This window comes from Terrapene carolina, unplaced genomic scaffold, assembly GCF_002925995.2.
Source record: "Terrapene carolina triunguis isolate 2854851 unplaced genomic scaffold, T_m_triunguis-2.0 Scaffold174, whole genome shotgun sequence".
Lineage (NCBI taxonomy): Eukaryota > Metazoa > Chordata > Testudines > Emydidae > Terrapene > Terrapene triunguis.
The window spans coordinates 2,612,446-2,628,918 of record NW_020664525.1 but is presented as its reverse complement, the minus strand read 5'-3'; the positions used below and the strand labels follow the sequence as shown (position 1 = coordinate 2,628,918).

General features: G+C 42.6%; 1 protein-coding gene across 1 annotated transcript in view; it reads left to right on the top strand.

The window, feature by feature from the left end:
• The window catches only part of LOC113406977 (collagen alpha-3(VI) chain-like), a 111,077-nt gene that overhangs the window by 21,752 nt on the left and 72,852 nt on the right, over nt 1-16,473 (top strand). Inside the window, exons 2-5 of the mRNA XM_026653976.1 lie at nt 2,268-2,391; nt 3,783-4,400; nt 8,926-9,528; nt 15,416-16,018. Of these exons, the coding sequence (XP_026509761.1) occupies nt 2,304-2,391; nt 3,783-4,400; nt 8,926-9,528; nt 15,416-16,018 (1,912 nt within the window). The 5' untranslated portion in view covers nt 2,268-2,303. The remainder of the gene's footprint in view (nt 1-2,267; nt 2,392-3,782; nt 4,401-8,925; nt 9,529-15,415; nt 16,019-16,473) is intronic.

Below are 16,473 nucleotides of genomic sequence, written 5' to 3'. Positions count from 1 at the left end.
ATATAGTTTGCTTTGAGCCTTTCTGAATTGCTTTATGCTTCAGTTATGCTGAACTCTCTTTTATAATGGATGCTCCTGGACCTAATTATTATTATTATTATTTCTTATTTGCATTGCAGCAGTACTTAGAAGCCCTGATCATGGCGAGGTGCTGTACACTCCCACCCAACAAAAAGGCATCTCCTTCCCCAGCGAGCTCACAGTCTTCTATTGGTGACAGTTACATGTCACCAATTTTAGAAGAGAAAGAGTGAGAAACCACAGTGAGATGCCCAGCTGGCATTTATTGGCATAGCGCCGTTGACATCAGTGGAGCAATGTTGCTTTGCATGAGCTGAGGATCCGGCCCTTGCTGACAGGTTTTATGTAAATGTTTTCTGCTCCTGCTGGTTTCCTATGACAGTACATGCCTCTATTGGAGCCAGTAGGGTACCTGTGTCTCTCTGTGTGGGTTAGGCAGTACATCTGGCAGGGTTGCCAGGATGAATAAGAAATTCCTTTATGCCCCTATGTTTGCTACCCAGGCTTTGGGTCCCAGAAGTGAGCAGGAAGGGAGGGAGGGGGCATGGATGGAGTCATGCCAGGCTCCGCCTCCTCAGTGCACTGGCCTGTATTGCTAAACCAGTGCCTGGGGAAGGAGAGTAGGAATTTGTTGCTGTATAGGCCATGAGTAAGTTACTATTCCATGGAGCATGGAGGACAGAAGTGGGGGACTGTGTGTTTCCTGGAACAGAGCAGCAATGCACCGTCCCTTCCTATGGGCTGGGGCCTGGTGGCATGATCTAGCCCTTATGTAGGAATGGGCTCTGATCATTGCTCCACCAAACTTCATCTATGCAGCATTGTCTGTTTCCCACTATTTGTGGTATCTTCTGCTCACGTGAAAATGTTTTCCTTACCAGATTGCCATTTCCCATTTGGCGAACGCTGATTGTTTCCCTTTTGAAATTCACGCACCTGGTTTTTGCCTGTCAATACCCACTTCCATCTTTTAAATGACGTATCATGCCAAAACACGTCATAATTCGTGCATCAGCAATGCTGGCAGCACACATCCAAATACTGTTTTACTTAAGTGATGCTACAAAACCCCCAGAAGTCATATAAAAGATTGGGAAATGGGACAGAACGAATGTCATCGAGAGCAGAACGTAACCCGTTACGGGACAAATCTTCTTCCCAGTTACCCCAGTGGAATCCTATTGAAGGCAGTGGGCTAAATTCAGCCTTGGCATTACCAGCACAGCTCCCATTGAAATCAGAGGGCGTTATGTGTTCTGATGCCAGTGCTGAATTTGGTCCAACTACATTTCACTGTAACCGAGAACAGAATTTGTCCCGGTTATGGTATCTTTTCATTCACAGACCTCTAGCAGAAGTCAGCGTGAGTTCTAAGTAAAACATTAATAGCAGGAGAGGAATTTATGGTATTTACTAACGGGGGTGGGAGGGCTTGTGGTGGGCGATGACTCCCCAGCGTGGCGCCTCCTGCTGGTTGTCTCGGGAATTAGCTCTTTCCTCAGCCCGGAGCGCCCTCTACAGGATGGTGTCTTGCCTGCCGCTGGCCCCATGCCCCTCCTGGACCCCGGTGCCCTCCTATGTCAGGATTCTGCCCCGCAGTAACCCACAATCTGGGTCTCCCCGCCCAGGGGAAACCGCAATCCCCCTATCCCCACCTTGCCTCAGTGGCTACTGCCAGTCATCATCTAGCCCCCGCTCCCTGGGGCAGACGGCAGTCTATCAACCACTTATCATCGGCAAGGGGGGTTGGACCAGCTGCCTCTGCCTATATCTGGGCTGCCCCTCTGCAACCCCTGTACCCTTCCTGGCCTTTACCAAGGCCTGCAGCCTGGGGGTTTTCCAGCCTTGAGCTCCGTGGCTCCTCTGGCCTTTCCCCAGCCCTGCTCCACTCTAGGTACCCTGCTGAGCTCCCAAGCAGCCAGGATCGTCTCTCTCTGAAGCTAGAGAGAGTGTCTCTTTAGCCTCTTTAGCTGTGGCCTGATTGGGGCGTGGCCCCACCTGTGGCTGCTTCCCCCAATCAGCCTGGCTTTTCCTGCTGCAGGCCTCTCCAGGGCTGCTTTATCCCCTTCAGGCAGGAGCGGGATGACCACCCCGCTACAGGGCTATAAAATCCTTAATCCACTGACATCAGGGGGGAGAGCATGGGGCTGAGGCCTTACATATGGCCCTAACACTGTATCGTAAGCTCTGGTGAGCTCTGGTGTGAGAATGAAGTTTACACTGATAATCTCTCTCTTCCTGTTTAGGTCACACATTTGGTGCTTTGAAAAACAAGACAAAAAATGAGGAGACATCGGCATTTGCCGCTAGCGGCAATCTTTTGCCTCATGCTCTCAGGCTGTTGCATGGTTGATGCTCAGCAACAGGAAGGTAAGGCTCGGACATCCTTAGAGGATTTGTTATTTTCAAAAGTTTGATGATCTTTCCTGTTGTGTTTGTGGACCGTTTTAAAACGCGCCTGTTGACAAGATATTGTGACCGGTCAACGTTTTTGACTAAGAGTTAGTCCGAGCATAGTAGATGCTTATCGATTCCTCACAAGTCAGCCAGCCTGAATGCCAATTCATAGACATGCCGGAGAGGACTCTCAAGTTATCCTAAGCATGTGAAGAGCAAATGGTATCAGTCTGATGTTGCTTTGTGTTGCGAGTAGAGTGTTTGCATCTACTGGGTTGCCACCCTATGTATTGTCTATGCTTCTCGGCAAAGGTATTTTGCATCCCTTATATGACCGAAAGCATGGGAAGAAAAACTGAACGTTGCAATGAAAAGAACACCAATTTCCAGCTGTTGCCACTGAAGGGATCTAAGAGCATCTTTTGGATTGTAACTAGTTTATTAGGAGTTCATGGGAAGTAGAAAACACTGGGGACTCAGTATACAGAGCCCAGTTCTGCACCTTAGTCCTTATTGACACTAGCAGGGGACTCCTTGTCCAAGCAAAGGTTACAGGGTTTGGGTCACAGAGCATAAATTGCCTGTAAGCAATACTCATGTATATTAACATTACTTAATACCCAAACCTGCGTTTTGACTAGTGGAGAAGATTTCCTGGTGCTAACAATCCATGCTCCAGGAGTTATTTAGTGGAACTTTGATCCTTTAATAATATTAAAGGCTAAAAGGTGGCTTTAGGCCTGGATCCTGCAAAGCACTGACGCATGTGTGTGACTTTAAGCTCATGCGTAATCCCGTAGACCTCAATGGCCCAGATCATCAAAGGTAGTTAGGTGCCTATGTGAGTTAGGCACCTAAATACCCTGGAGGATCTGAGCCAATGAAACTAATCACATGCTTTTGCATCAGTGGACCAGGACCTTTCGCCACAGCCCACAGTAAGGGGAGGGGAGGAAGTCACGCCACTCCAGTGAGAGTGCATAAGGGAATTGTCCCAGAGAGAAGTATAATGCTCCTGCAGTGCAGAAGGGGCATCGCCTATGGAAGAGTGCAATGCATGCTGCTTCCCATGCTACATGTCATAATTTCTCACCCTGGTACTCTGGGAGTGCCAGGTCTGGGACTAGTCCTTGTGCAGGTGGAAGGGAGGATGGCTTTTTGCATCTTTCCCCCTCCTGGTGCCCCTGCGCAGGGCTATTCACAGTCTAGCTTCAAATGATCCTTTTGTCTGGCACCAGGTTATACGGGGAATAAGGGGCTTCATTTGATAATGCAAACTAGGCCATGTCTGAGGAAGGGTTTGGGCATCATGGACTTATTCAGCTGACCTGTAGAAAATCCTAAACCAATCTGTTTTTTTAAAGATGTCAGAATCGTTGCTGCTGCTGATATAATATTTCTAGTGGATTCCTCTTGGAGCATTGGAAAGGAACATTTCCAACTTGTTCGAGAGTTTCTGTATGATGTTGTAAAATCTTTAGCTGTGGGAGGAAATGATTTTCGTTTTGCCCTGGTCCAGTTCAGCGGAAACCCACACACAGAGTTCCAGTTAAATACGTATCACTCTACCCAAGATGTCCTGTCCCATATTTCGAACATGCCTTATCTGGGGGGAGGCAACAAGACTGGAAAAGGATTAGAATACCTAATCCAAAACCATCTCACTAAAGCTGCTGGAAGCAGAGCAAGTGATGGCGTCCCCCAGATTATTATAGTGTTAACGGACGGACGATCCCAGGATGATGTCGCTCTGCCATCATCTGTCCTTAAGTCTGCTGATGTAAACGTGTTTGCAGTTGGAGTGCAGGATGCAATGGAAGGGGAATTAAAGGAAGTAGTGAGTGAACCCCGAGATACGCACCTTTTCAACCTAGAGAATATTACTGCGCTCCACGCCATAGTAGGCGACTTAGTGGCAAGTGTTTGTACATCCCTGACTCCAGAAATGGCTGGAGCCAAAGGAGTGATTAAAGACGTCACAGGTAATGGCAAACTGCTGTGCTGAGACATTGCCGTACTGATCCTTGAGATAAGTACGGTAATTGCTGGTATTGCACTGTTTAAAGCCTTTGTAGGGGAAGACAGAGATGGACGTTCAAAGGTTTAAAAACAAAGGTTTCCAAGCCAATTGTACAGTGAAAGCCTGTCCCTGTTTGCAAAATACACTGACCTCCCTGCCAGATGATTAAATCAAGCATTGTCTAGGTCTGTGAGTCAGCGATATGAAAAAAGCATCATGCTTCCTAATGCAGGCCCTGAACCTGTGATCCAATCCCCATGGGCACAAAGGGCAGCCTGCTTGCATGGAGCTGATTGCAGGACTCACAGGCGGCCTCATCCTACAGTCAATGCTTGGGCCAAACGCTTGCCTGATCACAAAGTGCAGGGCGTGTCCGTAGGAACATTGTATTCCAAACGCATGGGCTTAACAATGCAAACAACTGCAGAAATCCCTCCGGGAGTCATTTTTGTGCATTCGTTAACAGAACACAGGTTTAGGGATTTTTGTAAGAAATAGTCTTATGAGACAACTTAGTAGCAACTAAGGATCTTTATGTCTAGCCCATAATATCCACCATTTGATATCTATTGATATAAATGCTAAAGGAGGCGCACACCCTATCAGCTGCCCAGTTGGAAGATGGGAGCTGATAAGCTGGGACTAAGTGAAATGTGAAATAAAGGCCTGCAGCAATAACGGCAGCCATAGAAATATTGCCCCATAAGAGCCTGCTCCAAAACTCATGGAAGTCAGTGGGGAGACTGTCACTGACTTTGGTGGGGCCGTGAACTAGTCCTATGTGCATAAAATATATCTAGATTATTTGGTTTGTGAAATACAATGGATCACACTTGATTCAAAGCCCATCGGAGCCAATGGGAGCCACTCCACAGACTTCAGGGGGGTTGGGATCTGGCCTGTAATGAAGTTGTTTGGGGATCATTTTCTTCGCTATAAGCAGAATCTCATGATAGGAAGTGAGGACCAGTTTGGCAGATGATCTTCTTGCACTGCAGGGAAGATGCTGTGGGGTTCTATTAACCCCTGCACTTCCAGGAGGCACTGATCACTATAAGGAGCTTCAGGAAGGCCATGTTTGCACTCTCAGAGTGATACAGCTTTAAAAACTCTGACTATTCTTCCTGCTCCTCACTGGGAGCAGATGCGGCAAGAATGGCTCCTTCCTCCTGTTGGCTCCCTGCTTGGTACCAGTTGTGGTGCGATCAGGCTCCAGATATTTTGACATCCCAGGCCCACTCTAGGACAGCGGCAGCTTTTCTTCTCCTCTGCTCAGTCTGATCAAAGAAGGCGGGCGAGTTGGGAATCCCCTTTGCAGTGCTGCAGTAGAGCGCTAGAGCAGTAGGACCATCTTGTAAAAGAAAGGAATGTCACCTTGGACCCCACTGACTTCCATGGTGCTGCCCTGGATGCAAGAGAGGGCAGAACTGGGCCCAATGAATGAGACAATTTTGCCCCTTTATGCGATTACAAAGTTGGAAAATGACTGTACATTCCACATAATAAGGCCGAACGATCAAACCTTTGGTTTTATTCCTGAGACTCCATCTAAACGTCAATAGCATTTGGGTAATGTAAGACAATAGCGATATACAAGATATAACATTAATCCACTCATTTTGTCTTGTCTAATTAACCTCTCATTTCAGTCCCACCAGTTGCTATCCATCATTGCATGATACTTTGCACAAAAATGCGTGAGCACAAGCCTATTGTTTTGCTAAGTATTTGACGGGGCAAATAGACAGATCATTTGCAATCCATGGGGAAATTAAACTTTTTTCCACTAGTGACCTAAGATTTCTCAGTTATAACAATGGATTTTTTTCAATATATGAAGTAACTGTGATACCTGACGCTCTGATTGCACTCTGTAGAGAGTTCAATATTTTTGTCATTAAGGGCCTGATCCAACTCCTATTGAAAACAATTTGCATTTTGCCATTGCCTTAATGTGTGGAGGATTGGGCCCGTATATGAAACATCTTGACAGGTAACCCAGACTAATGTATTGAATTCCCTATTGGCTCATGGACATTTTTATAGAAGAAAATATTTTTAAGCCCAAAATTCATGTTTATTTCTGTGAAGGAGTATTTCTAAGGTTACCTCCATCCAAGAATAATTTGGGCGAGTGTTATTGTTCTACAAATAAAATGAAAGGTAACATTGGTACATAAACTGCATTTTGTCACTGTGTGATTTACACAACCTATATATAAATGATAATAAAAATAATGGTGCCACTGATGATCAATGCTGGATGATATTGTGAGCTCCCCTAGACATAGTCCAAGCTGATCATCTGTCTAACATGACTTTATGGTGCCATTCATTTAGCTGATAATTGACTTTCATTCATTTTATCTTGTGATCCCATGTAGCCCTTTTCTGTAATCTTCTCCACCTAAAAATGCCAGGGGCATTTTAATACATGAAAACTAAGTGTAAGAGGAAAAGCAGACCTTGAATTTGCACTCTAGAAAACACAAACTTTGACAGCCACAGAGCTCACTAGAGTGAATAGGAAAGTCAGCCTTGAATTTGCCCTGATGCCTACATTAAATCTTAGCTGTCTGTCTAATCTGACACTCTTTGCTTAATAGTGTAACAAGCATGCTTTCATTTGTCCTCCATCACTGGCTTGTTCCATCAGTGTGTACGTAAGTACAAGGTTTTTACAGTGATGACAAATTATCCAACATTTGCATACATCGTATTCTGGTTTCCTCCTGTACAGGAGCTACTCATACTATGATGACCAATCGACACGACGGTCAATAAATTAATTACCATTATTAAAAAGAGAGCCAGGACACATGAAACAGATATGAACAAAGCCATGTATTGGTCAAGATATTTCCTCTGCTTTTTTTATTGTTATGTGGGCTGAGTACGCCACAGTCTGAAATGATCAATTCAATTCAAAGTTAAGGACTTTCATAGCTTTTGACTAAATCTCTGAGCCCTTAGTAGTTCTTAACCATAGCTAAGTTATTTAATTGGCATTGTTTATGGGGACTGAAATGGCTCATGAGATAGGTAAAGGACTAGAGTCTTTTTCTGTACCCTATGAATCACATATTTGCATCATGTGATGGTATTTCACAAAAGTGGCTCCTGGCAAAGACCAGAGGTGAAATGCTGACCCCATCCAAGTTAATGGGAGTTTTGCCATTGACTTCAGTAGAGCCAGGATTTCGCCTTAGGTGCTTTAAAGCTCAGAGTCAGAGAAGATTTCCAAAATCAACCTGTCAGTTATTTATTAATGGCTTCAAGATTGCTTAGTTGTATCATGGAAACATCTGAGTCCGCATTGGGGTATATTCTGCCCTTGATTCGTTTGTACAATTCCCATTGACATCAATGAGCACAAGGAGGGAAGAACAGACTGTTTAGGAAATTCTTAGTCTGCTTTGGTAAGTCCTGCACAAAGAGAGGTCCTGCCTCCTTTTCTAATTCATAATTCATTTGATGTCCATATTCACGTTAGGTGTTTGTGACCATCCAGGTTATAAGTAAGGTTGGATAATTATGTCATGACTGGTTTCATCAGCCTGTTTTAACATGATTCTGCATTATTTGATTGAATATCCAGTGGTCATGCAAAAATACAAAACCAGATACCTACATTTGTAACCAATGCAAGGTTCTGTGTTTGCACAAAACCACAAATACAAGCACATTTATTTGTGGTCTTCATCTGCATAGTTATTGTACCTGTAATGATAAACTTTTCCCATTAATATTGTGCATGGACTGGACAACTGAGAATAAAGTTCTAAATCAAAATAAACAGTCAATCGTACAGCCTTTTTTATTGTTGTTCTACAAACACATTTTAGATACTGATCACTCAGTGTGAAAAAAACAATATATTCAACCAACATTTCAAACATACAACACAACAGATTTCCAAAGAGAGGCTGAAACTTTCCATATAAAAAGAACTACTGGCATACCAGCTGTGAATGTAATCTTACAGCATAACAGTTACATTTTGTCTTGAAAAAAGTGCAATGAGATAACTTCCCCTGAATTTAACCGTGATTACAAATTATGTTCACATTTCCACTGACTGTGCAAATGTGTGTTTATGTATAAATCTGTTTAGTTCTTTTGGGTCTCCTAACTTCTGTAAATATTTAGACAAGTTGCTTCCACAGAAATTCTCTAGATTTCACAAAATTCTATGCTCTAGAGTTTCCCCCCCGTAAAAATATTGTCCTGGTATTTAACCATAAAAATGAATTTAGATTCTTTCACAATATTATATTGTCTCATGAAAAAGATATTTGGTTTGTTAACTCATATTCAATCAGAATGCAGAACTAAGAGGCAAAATTCACTGTCCTCAATAAATGTGTGTTTTGTTTTCCCATTTTCGTGTTTCTTACTGTTTTCCAAAGAAACATGTCAGAACACTGTACGACTGCATGTAATCACTTGTTTTAATGCTTTCACCTTTTGCATTTCTTTTTTTAAAGCGCAAGAATCTGCTGACCTTATTTTCCTTATTGACGGATCAAACAACATCGGAAGTGTCAATTTCCCAGCCATACGTGATTTCCTTGTAAATTTCATTGAAAGACTCTCAGTTGGAACTCAGGAGATACAAATTGGGGTGGTGCAGTATAGTGACCAACCCAGAACTGAGTTCTCTTTGAACCGCTACTCTACAAAAGCTGATGTTCTGAATGCAGTGAAGGCACTTAGTTTCCTTGGTGGCGAGGAAGCTAACATTGGTGCAGCACTCGAATCTGTGGTGGAGAACCACTTCACACGGGCAGGAGGCAGCAGAATAGAGGAAGGCGTGCCTCAGGTTTTAGTGCTGATAAGTGGTGGAGAGTCTAGTGATGATATCAGAGAGGCAGTGTTAGCGGTGAAGCAAGCTAGTATCTTTTCATTTAGTATTGGGGTCCTGAATGCTGACAGTGCGGAGCTTCAGCAGATTGCTACTGATGGAAGCTTCGCATTTACTGCCCTGGATATTCGTAACCTTGCTGATCTTCAGGAACTCTTACTGCCAAACATTGTTGGAGTGGCCCAAAGACTCATTTTGTTAAATGCCCCAACCTTTGTTACAGAAGGTATGTATGCATTTATAGAATGTTGTATTTCATTGAATGAATGGCCTCTTGCATGTTTAAAACACATCTCTGATATGTTCTCTGAGAGAGAAAGGAGAAGACACTGGGCTACTTTGAGGAAACGCAGGCGACACGTTGACCTGATACTATCACAACAGGAGGTTTAAACAAAATAAGCAGGGTATAAAAAAACCAGATGTGAACTCCTCTGATTTGTCAGTCTCTGAAGAACGCTTGTGTCATGAAAACTTACAACATATGTTGCTGTAAAGCTTCAATAGAAGGCTTCAGTGTGACATTTGGTCAGGTGTAAAATTCAGATGGGGACTATACAGTGCTATAGACAATGATATGACTGCAGATTGGGGTTAATTATTCTTAGTCATTAGCTAAGAAGTAACTAGTAGGGATGGCCCCAACGTGCAGCATTCATATTCAGGTCTAGATTTTGAACAACTACTGTGGTGAGAGGATGTTCAGAGCCAATTTGGGTTCAGGAAGGAGCTAGTTGGATATGTTTTTCCCTCCGGAAAATGTTGATTTTTTTCACCGAAAACAAACAAAAAAGCCCAAAAATGTTTTTTTTTCCTTTTCAGTAATTGAAAACTGAAATATTTCAGCATAGACCTGATTTTTTCTATTCTTCTCTTTTCTTTTTTTTTATTTATTTTTTTGGTTTTCTGACAAGAAATTGAAAATTTTCAGAGGAAAGCAGAAATTTTCAGCAAACATTTTTATGTAGTCAAAAACAGTTTTCCACTGAAAAAAGTTTTGATGGAAAATGTCAACCAGCCCTAGCTCATGCCCAGCCCTACTATGTCAGATTTCTACATTAAGGACAAAATTCATCCCTGGGCAAAGGGCAATTTCAAGGCCTACACACTACTTAAGTCCCTTATTTTGAGGACTTAAGTGGCACAACTTAAGTGGCACATAGATGTTGTACAGACCATCTGTACAGGGATGAAGAATAAGTTTGCATTAGAGGGTACCATTACATTGAACTTATTTTTTTTTAAAAAAAGCAACCCTCAATTATTTTTAGAGGCAATCCCTATCCTATTAACATAATTTATCCTTAAATACTGTAGCTGAGTTGGTTTGCAGCTTTACATGGAGGCAGTGAAAACAAAACACTGAAGTGTCACTTCTCAGTTTAATGGCAATGAAGATTTAAAGTAACACACCAATCTATTTATTACTCAGCAGCATTAACGGGGTTATTGAAACATAATTCATGAATATATCCGGTAACATGTCCCTGAAATGAAACATACCTGTGCTGGAGTTAATATTTAACATATGAATTTTATGGAACATGCAGGTAATTAGAATCCCATGGTACTGTCATTTTATAATTGCTTTAATTAAGTTAAATTCAGTAATATATGGTTACCATAATAGACATGAAGTGCCATATTTTCAAAGGCCCCTGTGATGAGTGAGTCTTCCAAAATGTTCATGCATCCATTCAGCCACCACTCCTCCCTGAGTACATGAAGATATCCATTTGTGCACGCCATTACCCAAGTGATAGACATAAGAAATCCTTTCTGGATCTAAAGGCCAGTATGGACTATGGTACATTTTGTATGGTTCACCCACCGCGTAGGCATTTGAAAACTTCATCCCAAAATGTTTCAATCAGTTACATTTTGAACTATATTATATCATTGGAGTTGTATGGGTGTAGCCAAGGGCAGAATTTGGCCCAATACCTTATCTTACTACATGGGCTCCATTCGTCCGTTGGTAAATGCCTGTAATTCTCACTCATGGTAGTTGTTTTATCTAACCATCTGGCCTGATTTCAAAATTTAATTGGGGCAGTTTGTTCTTGTTTAGCTAAAAGCGTCCATTCCAAAACCCACTAAAATCAAGCCCAAAGGACCCAGTTAATACCTCATCTGTGCATGGGGGGGCTTGCAGCTGGAGGATCTGAGCTTAGAACTTTTTTCCAGTTCTTCGATATTTATATTGGAAAGTTTTTTTTATACATTCTACTCAGAGACTGCTAAGAGTGTACATTTCAGTCCTTGCAATACCGCACGGGTTGTAGTTCATTCAGTTTCTACTTGTATATTTTCTATTTACAGCACCGCTCATTAGAAGAAGTATCAGCCTAAAACATTATACAACAACTAGAATATATGTGTGTCTAAATATATGGAGAGAGAGGGAGAGACTGGAATTTTCAAAAGTGCCTATGGGAGTTAGGCCCTGAAATTCAATGGGAGTTGGGCACCTAATTCCCATTTGTGCCTTTGAAATTTTGCCCACAATGTACAGATTGAATGTTATACAGATCAGCGTGAGCTATAAGGAATCATTCCTGCAAGATGCTAAATACCCCTGTGAAGTACTGAGGCCCAGATCTCATAGGTAGCTAGGCCCCTAACTCCCACAGTTGAGGGAGCCCTTTGGAGGAGTGCTCAGCATTTTTCAGAGTCACGTCCTAATGGCCTGATGCAAAGCCCATTGAAATCAGGGGGAGTGTTGCCATTGGCTTCAGTGGTCCCTGGATCAGACTTTAAGGGTATGTCTTCACTACCGGCCGGATCGGCGGACAGCGATCGATCCAGCGGGGATCGATTTATAGTGTCTAGTCTAGACGCGATAAATTGATCCCTGAGCGCTCTTCCATCGACTCCTGTACTCCAGTTCGGTGAAGTGAAGACACCACGGTAAGTAGATCTAAGTACGTCGACTTCAGCTACATTATTCACGTAGCTGCCATTGCATAACTTAGATCGACCCCCCCCCCCAAGTGTAGACCAGGCCTAAGAGTCTAACCTCCCCTAAATTATCTGGAAGAAATGGTTTGTCTTAATCTTGTCCATTGAAAGTGGCACTGTGGTGAAGTGTTGTTGGGGTTTTTTTTTGTGGGGGGGGGGAGGGGTTGGTTGTAGTTCCTGCATTCCTGTTTTATGAGGAAATGTAGTGTATAATTTGACCATGGCAATAATTTATTAACAAAGACTTATGCCTTATTGGTCACTTTTGTGCCTGCCAAACTCTTTGGATGATTCACACTAACTTCTATATAAAGTTAAAAGAGGACCCAGGGCCCCCATGTTTGGATATCCAGCTGCTCACAAGCCCAGAGGTACTTTTTGGCATCTTTCTGGAGGACACAAATCAGTGTTTTAACAAGCCTTATTATTAAGCTGGCATCCTTCCCACATCCAAACCTCTGGCTTTGTGCCTGGCACCCCTCTCCAGTGGGAAACTGACGAGGAACAAAACTGGCTGCTGGGGGAACAAATATTGGAAGGGTTTGGAAACTATTCAAGGTTCTGGAAAGTGGCTGAGGTTAAACCACTAATGAATGGTATGTGAATAGCTTAACTTTGGCAGCTGATGTTAGTAACATCCTTTTTAAACTGGGAAGCCTAGGCAGTTAGAAATAGATTGTGACTTGGATTATCCACTGGCATAGATAGAGTAAGAACTCCTGCATCTAGGCTGACCAGATACCAAGTGTGAAAAATCGGGACAGGGGTTGGGGGGTAATAGGAGCCTATATAAGAAAAAGCCCCAAATATCGGGACTGTCCCTATAAAATCGGGACATCTGGTCACCCTACCTGCACCCCCCTAACTTTGGGCCCAGGGGCACAGGAATAAAGCTATTCGCCTGCTTGCTCCCATCTGGGAGTAGGTGGGAGGGTTGTGGGCAGAACCTTGGCTTTACCCTTTAATGTAGTACAAGTCATGCAGTCCTTAGTTAAGCAAAACTCCCACTGGAGTCTTTGAAATCACAGGGCTTGTGCTTGAGAAAGGACATAAGGCCAAACGCTAGTCTTATTCAAAGTCAGAATAAATGGGCAGGGGCTCGCTGACGGGCTCAAGGACTGCCATTTCCGCCCCCCACACTAATAGTCTAGAAGAGTTGCTACTACCACCCAGGAGCTGTAGTAGAGGCTATTACTTCTGTACTCCCACTACTCAGCAGTCTTGTACTACAAGTACAACATAGTCCGGAACCATTGGCCAAAGTTCCAGCGCATGCTGCCACAGACAGAACCCCGGCAACCTTTGCTGTATTGTGCGCATGGAGTACTGTATCGAATCCCTATAACAGCCTTCCCACAGCCTGCCTGCCAGTGCATCAACTCCACTGCTTTTTAGGCCTTCTGCTCCGGCACAGAGTCTGATCACAGCAATGGCCCTGATTACGGATTTTGCCCCATCAGAGCATCAAACTCCTAAGAGTATTTTAAGGTGGCACATTGCTTTTCACCAGCCAGCCACATCACAGAGAGTATTGTAATATGTACTTTTCTTGTACCCTTCTTTCCTAGTTAGCCTAAAACATACAAAACAAGCTGGGGCAAGGTTTTCCAAAGTGACTCGTGATTTTGAATGTCTCTATTTTTGGGTGCTCAACTTGAGACCCCGTAGAGGAGTCTGGCGTCCGGCCTTTTGTGGAAAATCCAGCCATTATAAGGCATCTTAAGTTGGGCACCTGAAATTAAAGCCCTCAAAATCACTAGTCACTTTTGAACATCTTGGCCACTGTGATTTAAAAAAAAAAAAAAAACTGGAAAAAATTCCTCCAGTGCTCCTGTATAAATTGCCTTTCACTGTCACCCGGAGAAGCCAAGAATTTGTAAAAAGAAGTGTCAGTTAAGGCTGAATGTGGAAATCGAAAAATACCTTCTCCCCATCCTATAATTGTTGATTTTCTTATTATGGCTTCTAGGGTAATATTGTTGAAAGTTAAATGAAGATTGTGCAATATTCACATACACAAATGATGCAATTTTTTATGATAGTGTCTACATATCATCATATTTTATCATAATGCCTATTAACCATGTTAATATTTATTTATCTAGTGCCTATATTTTCTGTGTTAAATATAATGGCGTTTTGATTCCAGTATGGCACAACCAACTTTTTTTCTAATTACCAGCCCTTCAGACTCAACTGGGGATTTGAAAATCCAGTTGTGTTCTTTCTACTTCTTACATCAACATCCCTAAAAAGATTTGGCAGTTAAAATTTAGTCAAGCCAGAATAGAATGCAGCGCACTTTTCCATAGCTGGGCTGGCTGTGTTGAGCGAAGAACAGTAATAACTTGTTTTATTAGTTAAGGAAACAGACAGGACATGAAGACACACAGGGAACAGGTATGTGGAATAAGTGGGAACTGTTCTTTTCTTAATTGCTTTTGTGAGCATAACTATTTTGAGACACATGGGACTAGATGATGTAAATTAGCATGCCTCCACTGAAGCCAATAGGAATACACCAGTTTATGTTCTAGCCCAGTGGTTCTCAAACTTGGGCCGCCGCTTGTTCAGGGAAAGCCTCTGGCGGGCCGGGCTGGTTTGTTTACCTGCCGCGTCCGCAGGTTCGGCCGATCACGGCTCCCACTGGTCGCGGTTCGCCGCTTCAGGCCAATGGGGGCTGCGGGAAGCAGTGTGGGCCGAGGGACGTGCTGGCTGTCCTTCCTGCAGCCCCTAGTTTGAGAACCACTGTTCTAGCCCATTGAAGACCATGAAGATTTTTCATTTGTGTGTGTTTTTTCTGTGCTAGAATACATTTTGCAATTTTATTATGATTAGCTTTTGACATTTTCTAACTTTTTCCCATGATTTAGAAAGAGACATTGTTATAATAAATCATATTATAGTGGAATTCAATGCAATCCCACATTAGAAAATGGGGAAATGTTCTGAAAGGAAGCACTTTAAAAGGGAAGGAAGTGAAGTTCATGACACAAAACCAAAGTATCCATAAGAAGCATGTAAAACTACAGTAACACTTACTTCAAGCAAACAAGAAGTCATATAGCCCGTTCAATTGTTGATGTTGCATTAATAAGCATTGTTGATTGAGCACTTCCACTGACAATATATCTGTATATTGTTAATTGCAGTTGTTGAAGTGAACAAGAAGGACATAGTCTTCCTGATAGATGGCACAACTGCATTGGGAACTAGCCAGTTTGGTGCAATCCGTGATTTCATTATCAGAATCATCCAAAGGCTGGAAATTGGACCAGACCTTATCCAAGTAGCTGTGGCACAATATGCAAATACTGTAAAACCAGAGTTCAATTTTAGTGCCAGTCAGAATAAAAAAGATGTCACCGGTACCATTAGGAAATTGAAGTCAATGGGTGGTACGACACTCAATACAGGTTCGGCATTGGACTTTGTTAGGAAAAACTTCTTCACCAGTTCTGCAGGGTACAGGAGTGATGAAGGTGTTCTGCCCATGCTGGTGCTCATTACTGGTGGTAAGTCCACAGATGACGTTGCCCAACCAGCAGCAGAGATTAAAAGGAATGGAATTGTGGTTCTCACCATCGGGTCCAGAAATGCAGATCAGTCGGAACTTCAAGCAATTGCCCAGGAAGCAAACTTTGCATTCACTTCAGCTGCCTTCAGTACTGAAGCTATGCATGCCATTCTCCCTGAAGTGCTGACACCTATAAAAACACTCTCTGGAGAAGTAGTTATTCAAGAAATACCACAAGGTAACCATACACATTTATCAAAGGAGATGTAGCTGACATAGTTCTCAATCCTTATTTTATACCTAGTAGAGATGAATGAATCATCCATAATGGACATTTAGTTCAGTTAAATGTTGCCTCTTTTCCATTTGCAAAATGTTCATGAACAGGTTGTTAAATTCTTTAATGCATTTGTTACTTGAGGTTTTTCATTAATGTATTTGTAAATTTGCCCCCCCATGCTATTCTGGTTAATTACATAAGTCACGGGGTATTGTTTCTGATCTCCGATGAGATGATTTGTGTTACTAACCACCACAGAGCGAATTTTGAATATTGCAATCAAATATACAATTTGAAATTTGCTTTCAATGGATATTCAATCGATCGTGCAAGCTTAAAAATTCTATTTGAAAGTATTGTACGTGTGATGATAAAGCTGGACCATTCATACGTTCAGAGAAAGTGAACCAGAC